The 27,211-nt window shown below is 41.3% G+C and overlaps 1 protein-coding gene across 1 annotated transcript in view; it reads right to left on the bottom strand.

Annotated features, from left to right (window-relative positions):
• The window catches only part of TPK1 (thiamin pyrophosphokinase 1), a 331,654-nt gene that overhangs the window by 60,917 nt on the left and 243,526 nt on the right, over nt 1-27,211 (bottom strand). Inside the window, exon 7 of the mRNA XM_041002510.1 lies at nt 25,545-25,656. Coding sequence (XP_040858444.1) covers nt 25,545-25,656 — 112 coding nt within the window. The remainder of the gene's footprint in view (nt 1-25,544; nt 25,657-27,211) is intronic.

The raw sequence follows: 27,211 nt of genomic DNA, 5'->3' as shown, positions 1-27,211 counted from the left end.
AACAACAAAAACACCACAGAATCTTGTCAGAAATATCTACCTTTACATCCCCAAAGTACAGAAACATACTAGACACTGAGGCTAAGGTAAACGAACAACACACACAGCAGGCAGGGATGCTTAGAAAGATCAATTCAGAGACCATTACAGGATCCCAGGAGAGACGGGATGCTGAGCTGGACCAGGATCAGGCCAGGTTCACAGTCAAGGAGACTGGAGGAAGGGAAAAATGAGATGAACATTTTTGTTCAACCCAAAAATCTTACATAGGGAAAAATCAGTTTTTCGGTTATTTTATGTTCAGGTTAGATAAATTACTTAGAAATGCAATTAACGAAGATTTATTCAACAACAGGTCTGCACCGGGCGCTCCTGTGGGCACCGAGGATAATTTATAAACAAAGCAGATGAAGTTTCTGCATGGGAGTGCAGCCACTATTCCAGGAATGCTGGTGCAAATGACAGTCAGAGAGAGGGCAGGGCAGGAGATATATCTGAAAAGCAGTGGCACTTGGATGTATTTCAAGTTCCGGGTTGCAATGACATCATTCAGGAAGAGCTCACAAACTAGAAGCAGAGGACCAAAGACCAGACCCAGTGCAAAGGGGGCATTTCCTTAATGAGAAAAGCTGTCGAAAAAATGTATCTGTTGACTTCCATGCAGTGATTATCTCTGGAAACATGGCTTACGTACCAAGTGACTCCCTGGCACCATCCCTGAGTCTTCAGAGGGTTCAGGTACAAGCTAGTTGATGCATCACCCTTCGCTTTCTGTTCATGTTTTAGTTAACCGTTAACATACAATTTTTCTCCACCACATTTTTTTTGTATTCTAAAAGAACACATTAAAACTTGCAAATGGTCTTTCTATGCATGTACTGTACTATGTCCAATCAGGGTAAACATATCTTCATAGAAACTTGTTTATGGTGAAACTGTTCAAAGTCCCCTTACATTTAGGCTTTAAGCCTACAGTTCATTTCCTGCAGTTGAAGTACCCTAAGTGTACAGATAACTCACTGGAACTTCTTATAAAAATGCCTTAGTGCTTTTCAATCAAACTTCCCCTTCCCTTCCCCATTCCCTAATCTCTTGGGTATAGCAGCCATCATCATCATATTCTCCTTTGAGATTAACATTGTGTATTTCACATGAGTCAGATCATGTGGTACTTTTTTTTTTAAGGCGCTTGGCTTATTCACTTGACATGATGCCCCCAGTTCTATTCCTGTTCTTGCAAATGACCACTTCATTCTCTCTTATGGTTCAAAAGCATGCCTTTATGTATATGTACTGCAACTGCTTTATCCCTCGGTAGCACTCAGTACCACTAATTGTTTCCATTTATGAGTTACTGTAAATAATTGTACAATAAACATGCAAGTGCGTATGTCTCTGATGGACTTCATTTCCAATAGATACATAATTTACAGTGAGTGAGATTTCTGGATGAGATGGTAACTCTTAATTTTTTTTTTAAGTTTTAAAGCAAGATTTATTAGAAAAGTTGAGAAGAGCGGCTCCCATCCTAGTGACAGGAGGGGGCTCTGAGATAGGCAGGATCCTTACCCCCTGCCACAGTGGCAGGAGGAAAAGTGGAAAAAAGATACCCCAACTCTTAATTTTTTGAGGAACCACATACTGTGTCTAACAAGAGCTGTTCTGATTTACAGCCCCATCAGCAACACGGAAGGATCCCATCTTTCTCCCTACTTCTTTAGCGATATTTGTTTTCTTCTAGATAAGTTTTTAAATGATGGGGGCCAGCAGGAGCGGTGGGGGAGACATCTTCTATCTGGCAGTTCACTCACCAAATGCCCTCCACTGCCAGGGTTGAACTAGGTTTAAACCAGGAGCTGGAAATTCCAAACCTGGACTCGCATGTGAATGGCAGGGACCCAAGTATCTGGCCAATCTTCTGCGGTCTTCTCAGCCACACTGGCAGGAAGTTGGCTGAGAAGTGGAGCAATAAAGAAACTAGGGATTCCTACATGGTAAGTGGCAGCTTACCCTGCTGTGCCACAATGCAAGCTGCATTTATTTTGTTATTGAATAAGGAAGCAGGGTTGATCATTGTGTTTATTTTCACCTCTGATTATTGGTGAGCATCTTTTGATCATATTTGTTGACCGTTTGTCAAATTTAGATCCCATTTTTTTTAAAGATGTATTTTTATTATTTTTTATTGGAAAGGCGGATATACAGAGAGGAGAGACAGAGAGGAAGATCTTCCGTCTGATGATTCACTCCCCAAGTGAGCGCAACGGCCGATGCTATGCCGGTCCGAAGCCAGGAGCCTCTTCCGGGTCTCCCACGCGGGTGCAGGGTCCCAAAGCTTTGGGCTGTCCTCGACTGCTTTCCCGGGCCACAGGCAGGGAGCTGGAAGGGAAGCGGGGCTGCTGGGATAGAACTGGTGCCCATATGGGATCCAGGGCGTGCAAGGCGAGGACCTTAACCACTGCGCCACTGTGCCGGGCCCAGATCCCATTTTTAATTGTATTGTAGTTTGTGCTACTGAATGATTTCAGTTCCTTAAACGCTCTGGTCAGTATCCTCTTGTCATGCTTCTTTTCTTCCGTTTTGCATTCTGCCTCTTCTTTGTTGACTGTTGTTTCTGCTCTGCAAGCGCTCTTAAGTTCGATGAGAGCTTGCTGTCTATTTTTGCTTTTGTTTGTCTCCCCTATGACTTCTTCTAATATTTCCAACTTACTTTCTGAGTTGGGTTTAGTGTATAATCAGAGAGAGGATTCTAGGTTCCCTCTTCGAATGCAGATACCCAGCGTTCCTAGCACTGTTTTTTTTTTTTTTACTGCAAACATTGTCTTTTCCCAATGTTTGTTCTTAAGCAATATTATCAAAGATCAGTTAGTGGGCCCGGCACCATAAAGCCCAGTGGGTAAATCCTCGTTTTGTATGTGCTGGGATCCAGTATGGGCACTGGTTTGTGTCCCAGCTGCTCCACTTCCCATCCTGCTCCCTGCTTGTGGCCTGGGAAAGCAGTAGACGACTCACCAAAGCCTTAGGACCCTGCATCTGCACAGGAGAACTCGAAGAAGCTCCTAGCTCATGGCTTCAGATTGGCTCAGCTCTGGCTGTTGTGGCCACCTGGGGAATGGACCAGTGGGTGGAAGATTTTTCTGGCTCTTCTCTCTGTAAAATCTGACTTTCCAATCAAAACAAATAAATCTTAACAAAAACATAAACAAACAAACAAACCAGTCAGTTGTAGACGCCTAGCTTAACTTCTAGGGACTCTACTGTCTTTGGTTTATCTATGTATTTGTGCAAAACCATATGATTTCAAATACAGTAACTGTGCCATGTATTTTCAAATCAGATACTATAATGCTTCTTGCTTTGTTCTTTTTGCTTATTATTATCTCTACTCAGAGTTTTGTTTTTGTTGTTCTAAACAAATTTTACTAGATTAGTTCTACTGTGTGTAGATGTTTGTGGCAGAGCATTAAGTGTTTGAGATCTGTAGTTCTTCTATGTAAGCAGTAAGCATTATTTACTCTAAATTTCCCTTTTAGAGATTATTACTGTTATTTTTAGGTTAGTGAACTGTGGTTAAAAAAGATACTGGATATGACTGCTGTTGCTTTGCTGAGAGATGCCTAATCTATCCTGGAGACTGTCCTATGTACTGTTTTTTTTTTTTATTATTACATTGCATTATGTGACACCATTTTCCAGGCACTGGATTCCCCCTACCCCTGCCCTATGTACTGTTGAAAGGAATCCGTTTTCTGCAGCTGTTGGATGGAACAGTCTCTAGAGATGCTACGTCCAAATGATACAGAGCACAGCTTCACTCTGGTTCCTCGGGTAGTCTGTCCATTTCACAAAATGGATTGCTAAAGTCCCCTAGCATTATTATTATTATTTACTTTATTTCCTTAAGTCCATTGTTTTTACTTCATGCATTTGGGTGCTATGGTAGTGGACACACACACAGACACACACACAGACACACACACACTCTTACATGTAATATTTCCTCTCACTGCATTGATTCTTATCATTATATAGTGGTTTTCTTCGACGTAGTGGTTTTCTCTCTTTACTTTTAAAATCTATTTTATGTGATATAATTATGGCTACAGCTTTCTTTTGGGTGATATTCATGGAATATCTAGTCCATCTTCATTTTTAGTCATTGCCTGCTATCAGAGATAAGGTGAGGCATACAGCTGGGTCTTCTCGTCTTAACTGCATGGGGTCACTTTGTCTTTTGAGAATTTGGCACATTTATATTAACGGTAATTATTGATAGGAAAGGCATTACAACTCTTTCATTTAAAAAAAATACATTATTATTTTGAATTTTGAATTATGTGGTACAATTTCGCATAGGCTGGGATTCCCCCCCCAGACTCCCACCTTCCAACAGATTTTCCCCATTTTACTGCAATGGTGTAGTCCTTCATAAGGAATCATACTTCTATCAGTTTCTTATTTAAGTGTACCCCGACACTGTCTGACACAATGTCAGACAGTCCAGCATCCCATTGTCTACACATGTCCAAGAGTTTTGCTGGGAATCCATCTTTGGTCTGGAGGCAGGGATGCATGTTCTATTATACCCCCACATCTGGATATGGTAGACCCCAGTACTCCATCACTATACATTACCATAACTGAGAAGCCATGAAACCAGGTCAACAACTGGTATGAACAACTCTTCCATTTTAAGACCAACTTTTTATTTCTGTTATACATTTCATTCTCATGTAGTTTCCTCTTGTGGTTAAATTATTTTCATTAGTGAAATATGGTGATTCTTTGCTTCTAGTTTTTAGTAATCTATTATGGATTTTTAGCTTTGTGGTTTTCAGGAGGATTACAAAAACATATTTTGATTATAATAAGCTATTTTGTGCCTGATCTTATCCAAATGGCTGAGAAAGCAGTTAACAAACTCTTTTGAATAGACTGCAACTTGACCTTGATTATAAAGGATATGAAACAAAAGTATTTATAGAAAGTACAGCTAGAGACCTTTAGATTTTTTTCCCATTCCTCCCTATAGTGTTATTTTTTCTTCCATGTTACATCTCTACAATGCCTATTTATTAGCATTTTAATGTAGCTAAACTACTCTTCAGTCTTCATTCTGAAAATGTGAAGGGTGTATGCTCCATGTTTACTAGAGCCATTTGAATTTGCATAGCTGCTCTTGCAAGTAATTTTTTGGGATTTTCTTCTTGCTTGTTAGTATCTTTTGGCTTCAATTGAAGAACTTCCTTTAGCATTTCTTAGGAAACAGAGTAGGTGGTGATAAATTCAGTTTTCCTTTGCTCATGTATTTATCTCCTTCCTAATTGAAGGTTGGCTTTGCTAGGTACAATCTTCTTGGTTGAAAAGACTTTCTTCAGAACTGTGAAAGACTCACTCCATCCCTGCTGGTATGTAAGGTTCCTACTCGGAGGTCCGCAGTGTGGTCGGCTGAGACTCCTTCCTGTATGTATTTTCTCTCCTTTTTTTTCTGTCTTGTAGTTTTGAGAATTCTACATTTAACGTTAGATAGTTTGACTATAATGTGTCCTGGGCTAAGCTTGGTTTAGTTGATTCTGTCTGGTGACTTCTGACGTTTCTGAACCTGGAGAATTGTCTCTTCCTCTAGACTTGAGACTTTTTCTGTCACTGTATTTTGTGAGTATGCTTTTTACCCATTTGGAATTAAGTCCCTCTTAAATTCAAGTAATGCAGGCATTTTCTCACTGTGCCCCAAAGTTCTTCAGGAATCAAGCATGGACGTGTCCAGAAAGCAGTGGCCCCATTCCTACAAACCTCTCCCCGGAGAGCTGCACAAGCCCCAGGTGCCCTGTCCCACGACCACAGCATCACGATGTCAGATCATACCCAGATCCTTCCGCTTGCACAAACCAACACATCAGTGCCCCACGCTGCTGTGGTTGGCTGCGGCAGGCTCAGAGCCCACGCTGATTAGGACTGGTCTGCTGACACTGCTGAGGTGAACTCAGAGCCTGAGGCTGCTGTGACATGCCACACACAATTCTGGCTGGAGTGAACATCTGACCAGCTGGGGTCAAAGGCCTTTTCTTATCACCAGGAGAAAGTCTAAAGCTTCTCTGTATGGGTACTTCCTTAGAGATGGGGCATGCTTGGGATGCGATCTGGGGTTTTACCAGTCCAGTGCCACGTCTCAAGTCGTGACCTCTGATCACTCACCGGCTTTAGGGGCTCTTACAAAGGCAAGCTGATGCAGGAGAACCTTTTCCACTTTAGTGTCTGTGCTGAGATGATCACCAAACTCTAGTGTGACCACCATCTTGCCAGACAGAGGCAAACAGAGCTGCTAGTGACAGAAATTACTTTAAGGGTGAACTTTAATCATTTTAGATGAATTTTTAAAAAGATTTATTTTTATTGAAAACAGAGGAATTTTTAAAAATAAAGGGCATCCGTACTTTGTCATCAATTATTTGAAGCCTAGTTACTGACTTACCGTCGACACACTATGGCACTTGGTAATTGTTTAGATGGGCCCCACCTGCCAATACTCAGTGCGCCTCTGCACTCCATGTTGCCATTTCTCATCCCAGAATTCTAGTAGAGGAAAATGAGATGAAATCCTTCATCTTCAACAAGTAGTCCTGTTGCGGCTAAACATTTACATAGGTATGTTTTAAGCCCAGTCTCTTTGATGAACATTTTTTCTCTCTCTAAATCTTAAATTTACCCCGGCATCCTGATACCCATCACAGGTAAGGATTTATAGTGTTCCTTACTGGCTCCATCATCTCCACGTATATTCACATTCAACACCCAACGCAGAATCCCTTGTTCTCTGGCTCTGGTTTCAGCGTAGAGCTAAACAGCATTTTGCAAAGTCCCCTTCTTCAATTCTAAGTTCCACCTTCTAGTCCCTACCGAGCTGTCCCTACCACACAACAGCTGACATCCCCCCCCCACCTTCCACTGCAACTTGGGTTGCTACAGGTTTTTTGGCTCATCCTCATCATGCAGCGTATTCTTCTTCTATTTGGATTTTTAAGCCTTCTTAACAATGACACTTGTGCGTGTCTGGATCTTGTATCACCGACAGACTTGTTTTTGAAAGCTTAATGAATCTACTGCAATTGTCCTTGCAAGCTTAAGTCCTTATTAACCATCTTAAAAAATGGAAGTCTAGCTTGTTTTGCTCCTATTATGCTACCGCTTTTCTGCAATTTTAAGAGCGAGCAAAGTGTTCCTTTAAGTAGAGTCCTGTTCTTTTAACATCTTTGCATCTGATCGAACTAATTTATCCCTCTTTAAATGTCAGCATTTTTCTTGCATGCCCTGTACACTCTCTTCTTCTTCCTGCTCTGCCAGATCTATTATTTCTTACCAAGTTTCCCAAGGCTAAGGAACTACTTCTTGAATTACTTCTAGTTGATGATGCGTAATGTTTCAACGTGGAAGATGGAGTAACATTTAAAGAAGACCTCTTATTAACCAGGGTCAATTAAGAATCTAGCATTAAGGGTTTTACTGAGTACAAAGAGGAACAAAACCAAATGAGGTATAACTTACAAATAACTGGAATCGCAAAGTCTACAGTTTATGCTTATGGAACTCCGTTATGAATGGCCTGTAGAAAACAAAGTAAAATTGGAGCTAGGATGTGTCTGTTTTCTTTTTGCAAGTCAAATATAGGTTCCTCAAATGAAGACATAATGAGGGAGCCAATTGCATATGTCTGTTCTTAAATTGACACATGCCCTTAAGTAAGAGTGCCATTTTTACTATCTAAGCAGGGAATGTAAATGAAGTGCTTTGGATTTTGGCTAATGTACAGGGCAGTAAAGAAATGAGCCAGGACACGCAGCACCTGCAGGAGGAGAGACCCATCTCTGCCACTAAATCCCCAGCAGAGGCAGGGATTTGTACCTGTTCCTTCGCTGTCACTCACTGCACAGCTAAAGATGAGATAGGTAAAGATTTTGAGATTCTCTAGTCCAGGGTACATGTACATCCCTCATTGAAAGTTCCTGTCAGAGTTTCTAGGTATTTCTACTCCTAGAATCTAATATGTCCCTCATTATTATAATTGCTTTAAAGTTTTATGATCGGGAATTCTTCCTTCAATATTTTTGACCATAGTGCAATTGATTTTGTGCCTCATTACGTGATTGTGTGAGGAAAAATGCACGTGCTAATAAAAAAAAAAAGGGTTGTTAATTACAATATTTATAGGCCGGGCACCATTCTAGAGAACTAGGAAGAGACCTAAAAGGCTAATCCTTCTGGTGAATACATCCTAGTAAGTAGAATAGAAAATATACACAAAGAATGACACTAGCTGTGGGTTCATGTGCTGGAGCACCACAGGATGCCTTGTAGGAATTGGAAGGCGAGTGAGGAAGGCTTCACAACAGATGCGACCTGAAATGGTCCCTGAAGATGAGCACGATTATAGCAAGATGGAAGGAGAACATCTTCTAGGCATACCGGGAGGTACAATCACAAGGCACGGGGGAGGTGTTGTGGCTTCAGTCATTATCAAAACTTCTGTCATTTTGTAAAAGACTCACGCATTTGAAAGAGAAAGGGGAAGACAAAGATTGTCCATCAGCTGGTTCACTCCCTACATGGCTGCAAGGACCAGGCCTCTGCCAAGATGTAGTCAGGAACCAGGAGCTGCACCTGGCTCTCCTATGAGGTTGGCAGGGCCCCACACACTTGGGCCCTCTTCTGGTGCTTTTCCAGGCTTATTAGCATAGAGTTGGAACCAGTCCCCACGTGGGATGCTGGTGTTCCTGGATATGGCTTAAACCCCTGTGCAATAGGGCTGGCTACCTCAAGGAGCCACACCCCTCCTTTTAAAAATTATTCAGTTATTTGAAAGGCAGAGTTACAAAGAGAGATTGAAGAACAAGAGAGAGACATAGTGCATCCACCCACTAGTTCATTCCTCAAACAGCAAGGGCTGGCCAGCCGGAGCCGGGAGACTGCAGCCTGGAACTCCCACCTGGGTGGCGGGACCTAAGCACAGGAGCCACCTTCCACCACTTGCCCAGGTGCATGACCAGGGAACTGGACAGGAGGAGCAGCAGCTAGAACTCCTACCATTTGCTTTGGCTCTCACATTAGATGCCAGCCTTGCAGGCAATGGTTCAATTTTGTATGTTGCGACACAGCATCTCAAGGTCCAGGGATGGAAAAACCAAATACTACTATTCTGCTAAGGCCTAAGAAGACAGAATGGGAGAGAAGGCAAAGGTTTTGACATTCTTTAGTTCAGAGTCCCCAATTTTAAAGGAAGAGAACTGAATGGTAAGCAGTGGGGGACACTCACGTTTAGTTCCTAATTGCAGCAGGGGGAACCGGCTGAGAGGTCTGCTAGAGCTATGCTGTCTAATTTGCTCTGCCCTGCAGGTACAACAGACTTCCCCACGCACCCACCTACAGGAGATGTGCTTTGTTCAGTTCGCATGGCAATTAGTGTGTTAAATGGACCACAGAAGGCACTAACATGTCATCTGCAGAAAGTCAGCTTTGGGTGGAATGCAAGTGAGCTGAACACCACAGATTTCGGTTTGTGTTTTTCTTCATTTAAACTGCACATTCCGTGGATTCTTCAAACACCTCATAGTGCTTGGAGTGGCAAGACTGGCAGCGATTCATAACTGTTGAACTACCAAAACCACTTGAGCAAGAACCTCGGAGCATGCCCTACATCCGGGACCTAGGGAGGGTGGGAAATTGGGTGGGCCTTTTCTCTTAATACCCCATTTAAACATGAAGGAAACAATATGGAAAAAATACTAGTCTTACCCACTTTCCTATAGCCCTTGAACCTTTTACCCTAATTAACTATGTAAAGATTGTCAAAATCAAATAATAATAATAAAAAAATAAACTGCACATTCCTTGTTTCTGTCCCGAACATACCTACCTGCCACTTGTATAGTACATATAATTCAAATCGTTCTTGTGCAATTCAGTGTTTCCTATGCATCTATTAAAGGCAAACATACACACATGTCCAGAAGAAAAGCTGGTTTGTGTAGAGACAGTTGAGATGACGGAGTGCAACAAAACACCAGTCAGAAAACAGATGAGTGCCAAAGGGAATGCAATTGCTCAAAACTCAGATTTGGCAAAGGACGTTTACTTATTTTTTTTTTTCACTTTTATTTTTAATTTTGAAGTCAGTTGAGAAGACAGCCAGGGTGTCATGTTCGATTCCTCACGAAAATGCGTGGGGTGGGAGAGGGGGGTCCTAAACACTGCCAACAAATCATTGCATTTCCTCTGTGAGCCCCTCCCTCACGGTGCTCTCAGCCCTGCGCTGCCGTGGACCGCATCACGTGACTTCTGTCAGGGCACACCCAAACCACGGAGAAACTTCATCACAGCTTCCGCGCCGGAAGCCCCATGATTCTTACTCTTATACTCCCACTTGTGGGAACATGTAATGGCCACCATACAGAAAATTAAAAGCGTTTCCTAAGGAACCCAGCTCTGTTACTTATAATCTGGAACAAACCACTTCGAAAACTGCAGCTGCTGAAAACACAAACTAGAAGACATCTTAAAATCACTTACCAAAGCTGTTTGTACAGGGGCCGGTGCTGTGGCGTAGTAGGCAAAGCCACATGGGTGCTGCTTTAAGTCCTGTCTGCTCCACTTACGATTCAACTCCCTGCTAATCCGCATGGGAAAGCAGCAGAAGATGGCTCATGTGGGAGCCCATGTGTGGGAGACCCGGAAGAAGCTCCTGGCCTGGGAATGGCCCAGCTCTGGCCATTGCTGCTTTTTGGGGAAGGATATCTCTCTCTCGCTTTCCTTGCTCTCTGAGTAACTCTGCCTTTCTACACAAGAATACATTGCCTTCCCAGTACCGTAATTCATTATAGCCAGAACTTGGAGCTGTAAAGTCAAATTTCCTTTCCACTGTAAGTGAAGGAAATCGTAGTGTATTTTTCCTGTTGCAAAAAAATTCAAAGTACAAATTGCACACAGAGGATGGAGGCCCTATGTTTTACAGTAATCCCTAGAGGTTTATTTCTGCCACGGGGTTTAAAGCATTGTTCCTTGGTTGGCTGTTTCAGAGTCTTCTCCAGCCTTAGGATTGTTACCCCCACTTCCTGGCTAAACTCTCTTCAATAGAAAAGCAAATATAAAATTCTGATGCTCCACTTTAACTTGAAAACCCATCTGTTTTCACTAATCTGTACCTACCTTAATTTTTCTCTAGAAGTGTAGCACACACTTACAGTTTTTGTGGGGCAAGCAGATACATATGCCGACATACATAAACACACAGGCCACCTGCTGCTGTGGTGGTCTGCTCACCTGGAAACTTAATTTCCCAGGTTCGATCTTTCCTTAACTCAAATCAATGTTCACCAACATGCCAGGATCCCATATGGCTGCTGGTTCTAATCCCAGCAGCCCTGTTTCCCATCCAGCTCCCTGCTTGTGGCCTGCAGAGGATGGCCCAAAGTGTTGGGGCCCTGCACCTACATGGGAGACCTGGTAGAGGCTCCTGGCTTCTGCCCTCAGATTGGCTCAGTTCTACCCATTGTGCTCATTTGGGGAGTGAACCATCGGATGGAAAATTTTCCTCTCTGTCTCTCCTCCTCTCTGTATATCTGACTTTCCAATAAAAATAAATCAATCTTAAAAAAAAAATCAGTGTTCACCAGACATTTTTAGCATCCTCATAATTCGATCTCCAAGCAATGTAAAAGACACAAGTTTCAAACACTAGCAACCATGCCCCTCTAGCTCTATTGTCTTATTTTTTACCCTTTAATCACTAGAGACCTGTTCAAGCCATTGATTGTGCTTCATGAATACCAAATCCTTTCCCCCCAGCTACTGAATGCTTACCAAAAGTACACTAGCAATCATGATAAATGATGTTTGGTTTATTATCACCTCCAAAATCAGCTACCAATTTGGTGGTCTCTAAGTTACGCTTAAATGTCACACACCGGAAATCTGCCCAAGGACCGGCTTGGGCATTGCCACTTCACAGAATGAGAAAGAGCGTCATAGGTGGTACTTCCAACATGACTTTAACCGCTAAGCATTTACGTCCTGTCTCCCTTATCAACCTGGCCAATTGCAGGAAAAGTACCACTTTCATCTAGAGAAAGGTTTGATACATTTCACCATGTTCAAAGTTTAAAAACCATGAGACATGACGAGTCCATTTTATGTGCATAGAGGACCATGTAAGAAAACAGGATCATCTTCAAAATGTTCACAGAATGTATTAAAAACTAAGCATGGCTTTTAAAGGTTCTTTGCACAAAATATCTTTCAATTCCATTATTCCTAAGAACATTTAAAAATACCTACATATGTCCTTAGGTAATTTGTTTAGCATATTGTGTCTCATTTTCTTATCTACAAAATGAAGATAATACAAATAATATAACAACAAATGAATATATAAAATAAGTAATACTCTGTATTAATGAAAAAGCTTGTTATTATTGCCAGAATGATAATGAGCATAAAAAACAAAGGCAGACGTTCATGAAACAGCTGCTCAAAAATATAGAGTATTATTATTGGGACTCAGTAGGAAATTATCCCCAGTGTGCTGTTCCTTTAGTAAAAGTTTATTCACTTCCACCCCTTGATTCCTTTTCCACAATTCGTGTAATCATGAAAAGTTATTGCTTTCTTGTCTCAATCTATTAAGTAGATGGTTGAATGCACAGAGCTCATATCTGAATCAGCACAAAAATGAAACCTGGAGGAGGAAAACAGAAAGGGACTCTGGAGCTTCCACGAAGCCATTCTCATCCGTCAACCTGCCCACACAAACACCAGGAAATCAACTCATTTAAACAGCCTGGGAGGCAAACCCGAGTTATAATACCGTTCCTGAGTGCTGGTGAAAGAAAAATTGTTCTGCACACCAAGTCCCATTTGTCATATTCTCTACAAACACGCGTTAATTGTTTTCATATTTAAATGCTCGGAATCAACCAAAACAATCGTGTGTTGTCAGGTTTCTGGGAGTTTCTCAAAACAAACGGGATGGTGATGACACGCAGTAAATTATTGTTGGTTCTTTGTGCTCTCAGCAGAATCACAAAAGGGCAAGGACTTGGGAAAAGTCAGTTCAGTCTGGTCCAAGGCTATCATGCAAAAAACTGAACTAGAGTTAATAAAATAGTTCATTCTAGTTTGTAATGAATTGTGCGGTGTGTCATTCTTACCTGTTACTTACACACAGAACATCTGAGGAATCCCTCATAATGATATCGCCTACACAGTTGTCCTGTTCTTTCCAGTATTTTCTTCCCTAGAGAAATACCATCAGTGTCCAACTCCAACTTTTGTCCTGTTCATTAAAGTTGCCCATTATGGTCAGAGTTTGCAATTCCTCAATGCTAGTACTCAGAACTTACCAAAGTGACCATTCTGTGGTCTTTATAACCCAAACGATCAGCTGCATGTATGTAATATCTTAATACAATTATATGTATGTGTGGAAGGAGCTGGAAAAATAGCCCCCTAAGTAACACTAGCAGCTTCATACTATATGTGTTCTCATTCAGCAAGACATAAATAGCTTTGTTCTTTAAGTACATTTTGAGTTCTTAGATATTAGTAATATGTCTGTGGAAGCAACAGGATGGGGTGGGTTGAATGTCCTATTTGATTTAACTATTATGTTGCTCCTTGGTTTGGCCACATTCCTACATTGGAGGGTTTGGGCGAGTCCTAACTGTGCTTCTCATTCCAGCTTCCTGCTGAAGCAAACCTCGGAAGGCAGCAGGTGATGTTCAAGTCGGGGGGGGGGGGGTCCCTGCTGCCACAGGGGGGGACTTGGCTTGCTTTTCTAACTCTCAGCTTGGCTGGCTCAGACTTGGCCATTTCGGGTGTTAGGGTCATAAACTGGGGTATGAAAGATTTCACTTTACATCTCAAATAAAAAAATATTTATCTTTTAAAAAGAAACCTTTTGCCTCCTGTGTTTCAGCATCTGAATCATGTGGTAGCCAGCGTGATAAGAAGAGAGACACTGACGTTACGTAAGCATCACTTCAAAGGCTAAGAAAGAAGAAACACAAATGTGCTAGAAAAAAGAAGAGGAGATATATCTAATATACTGGTTACAACACACAACTGAATGGGACTTTCATTTCTGGCTTGAGCAAAGCTAATTTCCTTCATGGTTCCAAGTATCTGAATATGCTCCTGGCTAAACATGTCAGATCCATGGAGTCACAGTCTCCACTCAGCCTGCTTTCTGTTTTCCAACTCAACTCCCTTTTGTGGACATCAAATAAATCATGGTCACACATTTTTTTTTTTTTTTGTCTTGAGGCTGTACCAGTTACCTGAAGTGAAGCCAGAATTTAATGACAAAATTGAGATCAGTTTCTCAAAGAGAAGGAAATCTAAACAAGTCCTCACACGGCAATTTTCAGAGTAATTGTAAAGGTTCACTTTCATAATGTCTGGCAGTGTCACATTAGAAAGTCATTAAATTAAATTCTCTGCTTGACTTTGTGTATGCTTCATAGGGACCCATCAGAAATGGACATAGTGATATGCCAGAACCTTATTTCCATGGCAAGATGGACTTTGCTAAGATGATAAAGCAGAAATCTGAACCATGTAGCTCCCTGTTCTCACAAGTTCCACCAAGAAATGGATGTGACTGTAGAAGCAGAGACAGAGGGGCAGAGAAATTTGATGACGTGTTGGAGATGGAGAAGTTGGGCCAAGAAGTGAAGGCAGCTTCAGAAGCTGGAATGTGCCAAAAAAACGGATTGTTCCTTGCAGCCTGCAGGAGGAAGGAAGCCTTCCTAACAGTGGATTTTCAGTTCTGTGAACATTCTTCGGACTGAGCTCTCCAAAATACAAGATACTGAGTTGGTGTTGCTTTAGGCTAAGAGGTGTGTGATAATTTGTTACAGCAGCTAAAGGAAACTGATGAGCCTGGAAAAGGAAACTGGTATTTCTGAGTTTTAATATGTATCATCCTTTTGATCTGTTTATGAAACAACGCCTGTTTTTACTGTACTTTGCTTTAGACATCTATTTAAATTTATTCTCAAACACTGAGAGGTTCCGCTCTCGGCTACATCCTCCACAGATCTGCAACCTGCCGCTAAGCATCCTTCCTTTTGTTTTCTTCCTGTTGCCTTGGCTGACTTTTCCCGAGTTCCCCTGTAGAACCACTCAATTTTTAAGAGTAGATGTCTTTGTCACCCTGGTACCAAAGATTTCATGAAAGAAAACTGCAACAATAATTGATTTCTACAGATACAAAACTCAGCTAAAGTAGTGGGAAGCTAAATCCAGGAACTTATAAAAAATAAGTACACACTACCAATAAATGTTAAGTAATTCCACGGACAGAATTTTGATTTTGCATCTGAAATACACTTAATGTCATGTATCATATCAGTATTATAATAAAAAAAGAAGCCATCTGATTACCTAAACAGATCCACAAGAAGCACTTGACAAAATCCAACAATGAATCATGAGGATAGTACTGAACAAATTAGAAAAGAAATGAAACATCCCTTATCTGGCAAAGGACTTCTGGGAAGGACTTACAGCCAACTTCATACAGAAAACTGGAAGACAGGAAGTTATCCTCTCTAGATTAGGAATAAGACAATGATATCCACTCTTGCCAGATCCATTGAGTTCTGTACTTAAGGTTTTTCCTCAGCAATTGATACATAGATGAATCCTATACATTTGCAATTAATAATCTAAGTAATTAGCTATTCAAAAATGCAACTGCATTGAAAACTACAGTACTAAAGAATGAACTTAACAAGAGATTTGTAAAATCTAACATTTTAAAAGCAACAAATGTGGGAGGAAATGAAAGATCTAAGCACATGAAAAACATCCAGGATTCATGGTTTTGAAGTGTAAACAGTAAGATGTTTGTACATCCCAATGACCCACGCACTCGGCACCATCTCTGTCAGAATCCCAGCTGAGTTCGTGCATGGAAGAACTCATGGATGCTAGAATGTCAACTGATCAGATGCGTAAAAATGAATCCCGAGTGGAGATGGGAATTAAATGTCACAGCAAAGGCTGTATACTCTTCGGAGTAAAACTTTGTGACATTGAGTTTGGCAAGTAACTCTTACAAATGCACCAAAGGGTCAGTGACAAGCGAAAACAAAAGCTGGAGTTCCTGCAAATTTTGAAACTTTTGCAAAGAATACTATAGGAAAGCAAAAACAGTGTGGAAAATGGGAAAATATTTGTACATTGTATATCATGAGGAACTTACATTTAGAATAAAAAAATTATAATAATATAAAAAGACAAACGGCCCAATTAAAAAATAGTCACAGTATTGCAAATGGCTAATGGGTACCGGTCAGTGTGCGCCAGGGAGCTGTTGATCAGAAGCACAATGAAGCTATTCCACAGACACTACACTGGAGAGACAACACAAAGCAGCCGGTCTAAGGCCAGCCTACTCTGCGGATGGAAATACAGAATGATACAAATCTCACTTGAAAGCAGCCTGGAAGATTTTTCACTGATTATAAAAAAACGGCGTCCTAACCACCAGACTCCTCTGTTACCTATCCACCTATGAGAAGAAATCCACAGCGAGGCTTGTATATCAACATGAAAAGCAGCTAAGGTTAACAAAAATGCAGACAACCCAAGTGTCCATTAGTGGGCAGCATGTCCACTGGAATATTATTCAAAGCATAATAAAAGCAAAATACAGATGTGTCTTTACAACACTGATCTACCCTGGAAACATAACGAAATATGGATGTTTGTGACTGATCTATTGCTATGTAAAGAAAAAAGGAAAGACATGGCTAAGAGCTGGAGAAGGCGAGGGGAAGGGAGGACAGAAGGGCGTTAGGGGAAAGGGTGTGGTGCTTTGTGTCTGGAGTGTTCTGATTTCACTCGTGCCGGCTGCTACTTGGATAAAATGTGTGGCACCTGTCTCAATAAAACCGTTAAGGAAATAACTATTGTTATCTCTGTCTGGTTGATCTTCCTAGTAGAAGGACCAATACTTGCTTTCTAGAAGGTCATGTTGGTTTGAGTCCTTTTGCTTAGTTAGGCTCAAAGTTACTACCATGATGTGTCTTCAACACAGAAAGTACAGCATAGCTCTTCAGAGAACCTTTCCTCAACACTTAATACAAAGGTGATGTCATCAGCCCTTCGTTCCCAGGGCTGCCATTGACCCACTTTATTCAACTGGAAGCTATAATTAATTTATAATATCACAATACACCTAAAAAAAAAAGGACCGCAACAACTTATGCTGCTTTCAATATCATATCTACAACTTGAGAATTTTCTCAGGAGTAAAGTGGTGACTCGTAGAAATGTGAAGTAGACAAGTCAAATATTTTATAAAGCCATCAGGCAAGCAGAAAAGGAGTAAGTCAAAACACTGGGCCAAAGAAAGTACATATGACAGACACCTCCACCACAAATGTGGAAATGTACTGATTTGATGAAAAGCTAGGCAGTTCTATGGGGCGATAACGTCTATAGAATCAAATAATTTATTCAAACATACTGAACTGACGTGAAAAAATAATTTGGCTGAATCAGGCCATTCTGAGGGAAAGATAACTCACTGACTTCACAAAGACAAATTGTTACTTACATAAACATTTATGATGTAACATTATGTTACATTATATGCATTTCTAAGTACATAGAACTGCAAAAGACAATAAGCTTGATATGTTATGGAATCGGGGACGCCTGGGAGGGTCTTCCAGACCAGACCTAAAAATGTCACAAAGATACCTAGGAATCTATTTGACCATTAAAAAACTCTTCGAAGATTGCTTGACATATTAAAAAATGGTTCATCCAGGGCCCAGTGCAGTGTCCTAGCAGCTAAATTCCTCTCCTTGAACACACTGGGATCCCATATAAGCACCAGTTCTAATCCCAGCAGCCCCAAATCCCATCCAGCTCCCTGCTTGTGGCCCGGGAAAGCAGTCTAGAAAGGCCCAAAGCTGTGAGTTCCTGCACCTGTGTGGGAGACCTGGAAGAGGCTCCATGGTCCTGGCTTCAGACAGGATCAGTTCTGGCCATTGCAGCCACTTGGGGAGTGAATCATTGGATGGAAGATCTTCCTCTCTGTCTCTCCTCCTCTCCGAATATCTGCCTTTCCAATAAAAATAAATCTTAAAAAAAAGCGCCCTTCATCCATACACACAGTTTGATAATCAAATTTCTGTGCTATCTGGTCTACCCGATTTCATCAGTTCTTATGCATATATTTCCACATTTCTGAATATCAGTATGTTTTTTCTCACTGTGCACAAAATTACAATGTGTCTTACTATCAGTAGCATCTCAGACATGATGAATCACTTCACCAAGTTATGAATTTAGTTTAGACAAAATAGTTTTGGTAGTAGAAAATTGCAGCTAACATTTTTCCTAGTTGATAGAGAATTTAGAAGCGTCATCCGGTCTGTGACGCTCAGTCTCCGACACCTCTGTCTTATTTAATAACTGTAAAATCAAGTCAGAGAGGCATGATGGGTGACTTAAGAGGCAGGGCTGATTCAAGGCTAGCAGGTCAAACTGCTGCCAGCGAAGCTGCCATCCCACAGGCCTGCCTGCCTGCCTCTTGTGGGAAAGCGGGGAAGGAGCCCTGGGCCCTGGCCACTGATGCGGGACCCCCAGAAGCAGCTCCTGACTGGCAGGCTAAAATGCTGCTTGCTGTGGCTGTCTGGGAAGAGAACCAGCCGATGGAAGCTCCCTTCCCCTCTACCTCTCCGTCTCTCCCTGTAACTTTCAAAACAAAGGAAGTAAATCTTTAAGAGGCAAAAGAAAGAAAAGATCCCATATTTGAGTCAGAAACTGGTGGCCTAATTTCAGAAGGCCTTAAAAAAAAAAAACCCATTGGACTGAAGTCAATAGTATAATGACATTAAAAACCATTAAACCTCTCTAACACATTAGTGGCGCTGTCTCAGAAGAGGTTGTACCCTAAGTGGCTATGACTGTGTGACTGCAGCCAAGAAACTATGACAACTGGACTGGAATGACAGTGAATTATAACGGAGTGAGAAATAAGAGCATTTCTCACTGAAAATGCATTATTAGCAAGTGTAATTTTACAGGTGCATGAAATGTTCCCTCGTTGGGTTGGCACTTAAAAATTCTCATAGAGGATTCCTGCAGACAGCCATAAAGCCTGTAAACATTTATTACAATTTGGTTTCAAAGAGGTGGAAATCTTTTCAAACTATTTTCTCCTGATTTTTTTTTTTCCTTTCAAATTTCTTTCACTTGGGTTTGGAGAGCTGAGTCTTTTTGAGCCAATGCTAAGAAATTACTTTCCTCTGTCATTTATTTCTATATTTCTTTGAAAAAAAAAGAATAATTCCAATCTCATAATTCCAATCTCAATATGAGTTATAAGTAAGAGGCCAGGGCAAATGGAAAGCAACTCTAATATTTTGCTTAAGCAAAACAAAAGAATATAAGTTCTGCACCTCAAAGTTTTCTGCCTAATCACTTTTCATTTCAACCTGTTTCTCCTCTTTCCTATCTCCTTTGCTTTCTTATCTACAATGATGTTCCTCTTATTCAAAATTCATTATAGCATATTTCTAAAATCAACACATTTTACGTAGAAATCTCTCACTTTGCAAAGGGAAACAAAGACAGTACTGAATATGTTTTCAAATTTTTTGAGTGCATCAATCCCCAATTTTATGTAGCTGAGTTAAAGAGTAATCAGCACGAGGAAATCTCTCCTTATCTAATAAATGGGGACGATTCAAGCTATCACATAGACCCAGTATATGATTTTTAAAACATAAAAATGCAAAAATTTTGCATGAATGTTAATATTATTATTACTGTTAAAATCTTTTTTTTTAAGCCAAAAATGTCTGGAATCACAGTCAGATGAGCATGTAGTGTATATTGTTGGTTTCACCGACCACAGGGAAAGAATAACTCAGCCTAATCTATAAAAATAATTTAGATGCTTTTATTTCAGGGAACCACGGTCAGGGGTTCCCTTCCCTGTGTGGCAGGAAGACAGGCATGAAGGACAGGACCACAGAGGAAGAAGAGCCAGGAAGGGACAGGGAAGGGTTTTTTTAAATTCTCCTTGACACAGAAGCCGAAATCGGGGGTTGCATTGGCCATTATGTGGTGGGGGGATATGGGTTTGTGCCCCTCATTGGTGCAATGGTGGTTTCACAGGCTGAGGGGCCAGAGTTCTGGGTTTGGTTGGAAGCAAACTCTGCCCTCTCTGGTTACCGTGGTAACCATCATAGAGCAACACACATGATGGGTTGGTTCCACCCATGTAAAAAATTGATATGGTACACATTAAAAGCTGACATTCCACATGAAAAGTACACCCTCAGTTGTACAGACACAATTTGGAACACCAACTTTAACACAGCTAAATTACCCAGCATTATCTGGGAACAAAAAGCTAACTTTGAGATATCATTTTTCATTTATACAAATTTTTAAATCAAAATGTGCAGACGTCTCCTAGCAGACAGGAAATTGAAAGGTGTGACAGTTTAGCAAAAACTTCAAAGAGAATTCTTTGCTCCAGAATTACTTAGAGCATGGCACATGGCTCATTAGAGTGACAGAAAACAGAGAGGAAGAAGCCACAGGGTCGCAAGAGCCAGCATGTGGGACACGGGGTGAGGTGACAATAGGGCCAGAGCTCCAGGGCTAACGATTAAGACTTACAATACCTTTTTTTCTTATTTGGGGGGTGGGGGTGGGGGAGGAACATCTACAACAAGTGAAAACACACACTGTAGGATACTTATACTATCTTTGAAAATTTGTTGCCATATGTTCTTGTTTGCATAGAGTCCGTTCAAAGTATTTTTGTAGCTCCTAGAAAAAAGGCAGAATCTTTGTCGGAGATTTCCTCCTTAGGTGGTTCCCTACCGCCACCCTTGACCTACTCATTAAACCCATCAGCACCAGGAAGACACTGATGATTTCCATTCTGGCAATATGATAATACCCATACGCTGGAATTCTGATAAGAGACTCAGTGATACAGTCTCTAAATATCTCACATTTCAAGTTCATTAAAATTAAAAAAAAAAAGCACTTTTCAGTGACTGCAATGCAAAATGAGCTGCAAAACAGGGCAGTTTTGCTAAGAATGTCAGCTGGTGTCTTTTAGCTAGGCTGCCTTTTGAGACAAGTGAGAATTAAGACACATGTACAAAGTGAGGGTTGGGACTGGGTTTCTGTACCAACTCAGGGCCACATCTTTAAAAGGACGAGCAAGCCAGAGGAATAGGAAACAGCAGGCAAGTGAAAGCTAACGCACTTTCGTCTGGTAGGTCATTTGCTACATGGTCCCAACAACCAGGTCTGGGTTAGGCCGAAGCCAAGGAGCCAAGGTTTCTTTTCTGTTCTATTTAGATGGCAAGGACACAAGCGGTCAGGCCATCTTCTCCAACTTTCACACGAAACTGAATCAGAGACAGAGTAGCCTGGACTCAGGCTGGCACTGCAAATGGTAGCTTCTAAGAGGCACCACGGCACCAGCCCTGACGCTACCTGTCCAGTAGTGCCACGGGTTGTTAGAGCCCCTTTAATGAAATGTCAAAAACCAGATAGCTTGACACAAGGGGAGTACTGGAGGCTAAGGAGCCTGAGACCAAGGGCCTGGGAGATTCTCAGACTGTTGGAGGGCTGTTTCTTGGTTCATAGTCAGCATCTTTTCGCTGTGTCTTCAGATAGAAGGAGGGGTCAGAGGTCTCTTTCTTAGAAGGGCATGACTCCGCCCTCTTTACATAATGACCTTCCTAAGCACCACCTCTCCATACCCATTGAGGGTTAGGATTTCAAAAAGTGAGCTAGGAGACACAAACATTCAGAACAGAGTAAGCAGTGCATAGTTTATGCTCTTGGGAAAGTTGAGTGGAAGGTGAGTTAGCTGTTGTGTCCTGGGTTTTGATCCTGGCAACAACAACAGAGAAATGCTTCAGTTCTTTCTGCCTTGAATTTATACTAGAAACATCCTCAGGAAAAGCCTGAAGCTACAAGAGCACAGTGCTCCAGGGCACTGACAGAGCAACTTAACCTGTGCCCTGGGACACTTTCGACCAATGCCTCGAACGGATAAAACATGAAATGTTGAAGAATCAAACAGGCTAACATACCAACAGGTAGAATTAAAGAAATAGTCAACAGCACAACTAGATGACTAGAGACAAAACAGAATGATATGAGAAACATAATAACATATTTACCACTTATAAGATACCATTAATGATCTATAAAGATTCCTTTTTCCAAGAAAAAAAGATGATGTCAACTAAATGATGTCATTTTTGGTAAAGTTAATCATATAACATTTAAACCTATTTCTTACATTTTGAAAAATCTGCTTCAATATTTTAAATTATTGGAAAGGAGCAAACAATACACAAATGAAAGAATATAACCATGAAAAAGATCATTAATGAAGAACTTCTTAGGGCCAATAGCCCAGCAGAAAACACAGAGAATAGTAACCCAGAGAGAAAAGACAGAGCACGGAACACAACCAGAAGATTCTCACCCTTACTACCACCAAGAAATTCTTCACTCCCATCCACAGACTGACAAAAACGATTCATTCTAAACACACTATCAATGGATGAGGATGCAGCCGAGCCAGGGAGGAGGCTCTCCTGGGAGAGCAGAGTGCACCGTGGGACACCCACTGTGTCGGAAACATGCGGTGTATCTATTAGTAGTGAAAACGCAAGTATCTTTGGGACAACACTGTAGTTCCACCTGTGTAGGTGCTAGACAAGGCCTAACGAAAACACAGGTCGCAGAATGTCCGTGGTGTCTGTTTAATGAAACTTTACAAAGGTAACTCCAATACTACTGGAATAGTGCCACTTCTGGTTTTAAGATCACGATGTAATGTAAGATATTGCAAATTGATCACAGACAGAGTCCACTGTAGAGATCAGACATAAGGCCACCAGATGGTACTGACTGTTGTGGCCCCAAGAGGTCAGTGGCTCTGGCTGTCACAGTTACCCTCTTCCCTTCTCCAAGCCCAGGTTGGCCTGGTCGCTTTGCCCAGTGTTCTTTTTCACACACAGTGGTGCCAGGAGAGCAGCAAAATTGTCCCCTTCAAGTCCACAGGGCATCAACCAGGCTCACTGTATTACATCTTCATGAGCTAATTTTAGCCACCAGTTAGAAGACCATATGAATTGGCATTTTTACCACAAGCAAATGAGGCAATATGGGTTCATCTCCGTGTTTTGCAAACTCTGCCAGCTTCATGCTATTTGTAGTCACAGAACTGTAGCCAGATATAGTTATTTCAAAAGTCATAACAGTCTATACCTGAGTAACAGAATATTACGTTAAGGTAGACTTAAAAAATATTAAGGAGCGTGAGTCCCACTTTCATCGTACCAAAGGTTGCCTTCGTTCTACAGAACAAGGATTTGCGTTCTGCTGTGAAAAGCAGGCGACCTGAAGAACCCAGAAGAGTGCTGTGTGGCTTTGGCACCTTATCATGGGCTGACAAAGCAGGCTGAGTCATGGTTCAACTGCCTAGTGTTCCCTTACACTTTGCTCAGTTCTCCTTTCGCAGTGCTGGCCCTGAAAAGCATCCTCAGTGCTAGATCCAGGAAGAACTGAAGATTATTTTCTAGGTGGGGTCCTTAGAAATCATGGGGACCCTATAGAACAATTGTCTTCGGTTGGGATGTTTTCAAAAAAGCTGCTAATGAGAGCTCATGTCAGTTTGGGCTAAACAGCTTCAAAGCCTGTCATATTTCTATGCACCGGAGGGTACCAGTTCTCACAGGCCTTTCAAATTCTGATGAGCTCCCCAGACATTTATTTCAAAATATCTCTAGTTTTTCCTAATTGTTTTCAGCAATGGCTCATAAAAGGTTTTTTTTTTTTTTGAAAACATATTTTTATCTTCAAAATGTTCATGAGAGTGCTTTAAAAAGTCTGTGGAAAAGTAGAATTACAGGGAGAGTTCGTTTTGGTGCATAAACTTTTGAAGTCCATGCATAATATTTTTTTCCACAATACGCATTTTTCATGAACTTCGAAAGGCTTCTCACATTTTTCAGGGAAAAAAAGCGTGTTTCCCCGTGGGAGTTTTACCTGTTAGAAGGACACGGCTCTGTGCTTTATTTGTATTAGCTCAGTAATATTGGTCCATCGGGAGAATGGGCCCTTTCACATTCAGAGCTCTTTGGTTCAGTTGTTGTTGAAGAGGCTAGAGCTGACGCAATCCACAGTGCGGGAACGTTTGGGAATCAGCATTTTTCTATGACCACATCCTCCTTCATTTTAGTTCTCTTCAAATAGAATTTCGGTTCAACTAGGAACTAATAATGTTTATGTTTAGTGGGACAAATATAACATAAAATTCTATTTTAAAAGAACAGGTAAATCCTACAATAGCTTGAAATTGGACCTTGAGAGCAACCTGCTATGTTAGAATAGCTACATCTGGGTCCCGACGTAGTAGCCTAGTGGCTAAATCCTTATCGTGTATGTGCCAGGATCCCATATAGATGCCAGTCTGTGAGAGCAACCTGCTATGTTAGAATAGCTACATCTGGGTCCCGACGTAGTAGCCTAGTGGCTAAATCCTTATCGTGTATGTGCCAGGATCCCATATAGATGCCAGTCTGTGCTCTGCTGCTCCACTTCCCTTCCAGCTCCTTGCATGTGGCCTGGAGGAGGGCAGTAGAGGAGGGCCCAAAGTCATGGGACCCTGCACCCGCCTGGGAGACCCAGAAGAGGCTCCTGGCTTCAAACTGTCTCAGCTCTGGCCACTGTGGCCATTTGGGGAGTGAACCTGCAGATGCAAGATCTTTCTCTCTGTCTTTCCTTTTCTCTGTAAATCTGCTTTTCCAATAAAAAAGAATAGCTACATCTCCAGGGGAAAAAAAAAAGCTTTAAATACACAAAATCATGAAGAGGGCCTGGACAAACTTCTTAGACATATCAGAAGTAAAATCCAGGAAAAAAAAATGACTACATTCAAATTTATTACATTTCAAAAACAAGAACATAAGCTAGGGGCTCTGAATTTGTGCAATGCACATATCAGATTAAGTACTTAGAAGTGTAATCTGCAATTACAACTTATAAATTTATAACAATTTAATTTATAAATGGGATTAACCTAATTGAAGTATGAGCAAAATGACATGGGTAGAAATTTCTTCAAGGAAGATACAACAAATGTCCCCCAAACCTCAAAAAGATACGTGGCCTCACTGCTAATTGGGGAAACGCAAGTCAAAGCTTCAATGAATTATCACCTTCGCACCCACTAACAACACTGAACCAACCCAAAAGCAGATCGTCCTAAGCGTTGGCGAGGATGCAGAGAAACCAGAACACTGATATCCACTTGGTAGGAAGTGAAATGATGCAGATACTTTAGCAAATAGCGAGGCAGTTCCTCAAGAAACACACAGCCACCACATGATCCATCAGTTTTACTCTCAGGTATATACCGGAGACACACTGAACACGAACAAGGACAAAAAGAAGATGGCCCTTTCTTGAAGGGCGTCACTTACTGAGGTTCCATTTCAGGCCTGTTGTTGTAACCTGGTTGCAAGGGTGTCCAACAGGAATGAGGCCACACCAGCTTCCTTCCTTCCCAGTGTCTACGTGCAACTTGTGCTTTCCCTGGAGCAAAGAAGGAACCATCATTAAGAGCAGGAAGAGAGAGCAAACAGCATAGATGTGCACTGCAGAGCGGACAGCAGGTGCCAAAATATCATTTTAGGATTTCCACAAGCTTTATGGCCTTAATCCTAGCAATAAACATATGTTCCTTGTGCTAACTAAGAACTTTTTCCTGATTTAATCCTAAAAAAATTGATGTGGAAGTTTATTTCATGAGGTTTTCCATAGGAGAAAATCAAGCTTGCACAGTTAAGTGGACCCAGGACCACAGTGATACCAGAAGATTCTCAGCTTGTCCACAGATTGCAAGGATCAATTCCAAAGCCAAAGCCAACCCCGCAGACCAAGCTGAAGCACTTTGTGATACAGACTGCTCAGGCCTTAACCAACACTTGTTCAACCATGGATAAAATGTTTACAGATTAAGTTTGTAATTTCAGGATTCAATTTCAGTTTCAGTTTCAATTCAGTGATTAATCTGATCTACCACTAGCACAGACACTTGGCGAGAAGTGCCTGTACCAAACAGTACATGATTTTCCTCAAAGTCTTCCTTCACTCTGGTTATGAAAACCGGTGAAATTCACCATATTTAAATTTGTCAGGTCAGAGTTAACCGCACTGTTTAACCAAGGTAACAATATGTTTTTTTTCTTTTTAAATAGAGTACTTGAGTATCCGCCTTGTTCCCCAAAGCAATGGTCTTCCAATATCTTCACTATGTTTAGAGTAAACTCATTTTGTAACAAGGTATCTCAAAACCTTACAGGAAAACACCAAGACATACGAATGTTCAACAGCAGGGTAAAATAAATACATTTCATAAATCAATGCTGGATGTATTCCAATTTGATAAAAGAGTGTTTTAAGTATGATCAGCATAAATGACCACAGTAAGGCATTTGGGTCTCCCTGTGTATTTATTTTGCCTTTATTCCAATGATTCGTCTTGCATTCTATGTTGTAGTTTTCTGAGAACTCTATTGTTGCCTATACAAGTGGCACAGTAGAAGCAGGATCTTGTTGTCTGTACCAAAGAGTTGCTTCACTAGTAAAACAATTGTCTAGGGTGTGTGTTAGTCCTTGAAGCTTAACACAGGACGGTTGAGAGCCTTTACTCTGTACATAATTCATTTACATATTCCCAGGGTGTGCTTAATACTTCCAATCACTGAATTAGAAAGTCATGAATTCAATTAAAAGGGATTAAATATAGAGATTTTGAACTCAGCAATCACTGGGGGAGAAGAGGCATATGTAAATGACATGGACACAGACAACAGTGGTACGTAACACAGCGCAGGTGATGTGGAGCCAGACACGAGACTGCAGAATGAGAGCCAAACCAGCTTTATCCATGTAGCCATCGTCATTTCTGAACCTCCGTGTTAGTGACAGACACCAGTTATCACACAACTACATACATAAACACTGTAATACACACACAGAAAACCAACGCTTCAGCAACATGACAAGTTGGGGCAGAGGGTAAGCAAGTGATTCCCTGAGGAATTAAAGTTGTGCTGGACAGACCAGGCTTAACTCGTTCACATCA

The sequence above is a fragment of the Ochotona curzoniae genome, unplaced genomic scaffold, assembly GCF_017591425.1.
Source record: "Ochotona curzoniae isolate NIBS_2020 unplaced genomic scaffold, NIBS_Ocur_1.0 scaffold_2476, whole genome shotgun sequence".
Classification (NCBI taxonomy): Eukaryota; Metazoa; Chordata; class Mammalia; order Lagomorpha; family Ochotonidae; genus Ochotona; species Ochotona curzoniae.
Note: the sequence above shows the minus strand (reverse complement) of the source record. Positions and strands in the feature narration are given on the sequence as shown.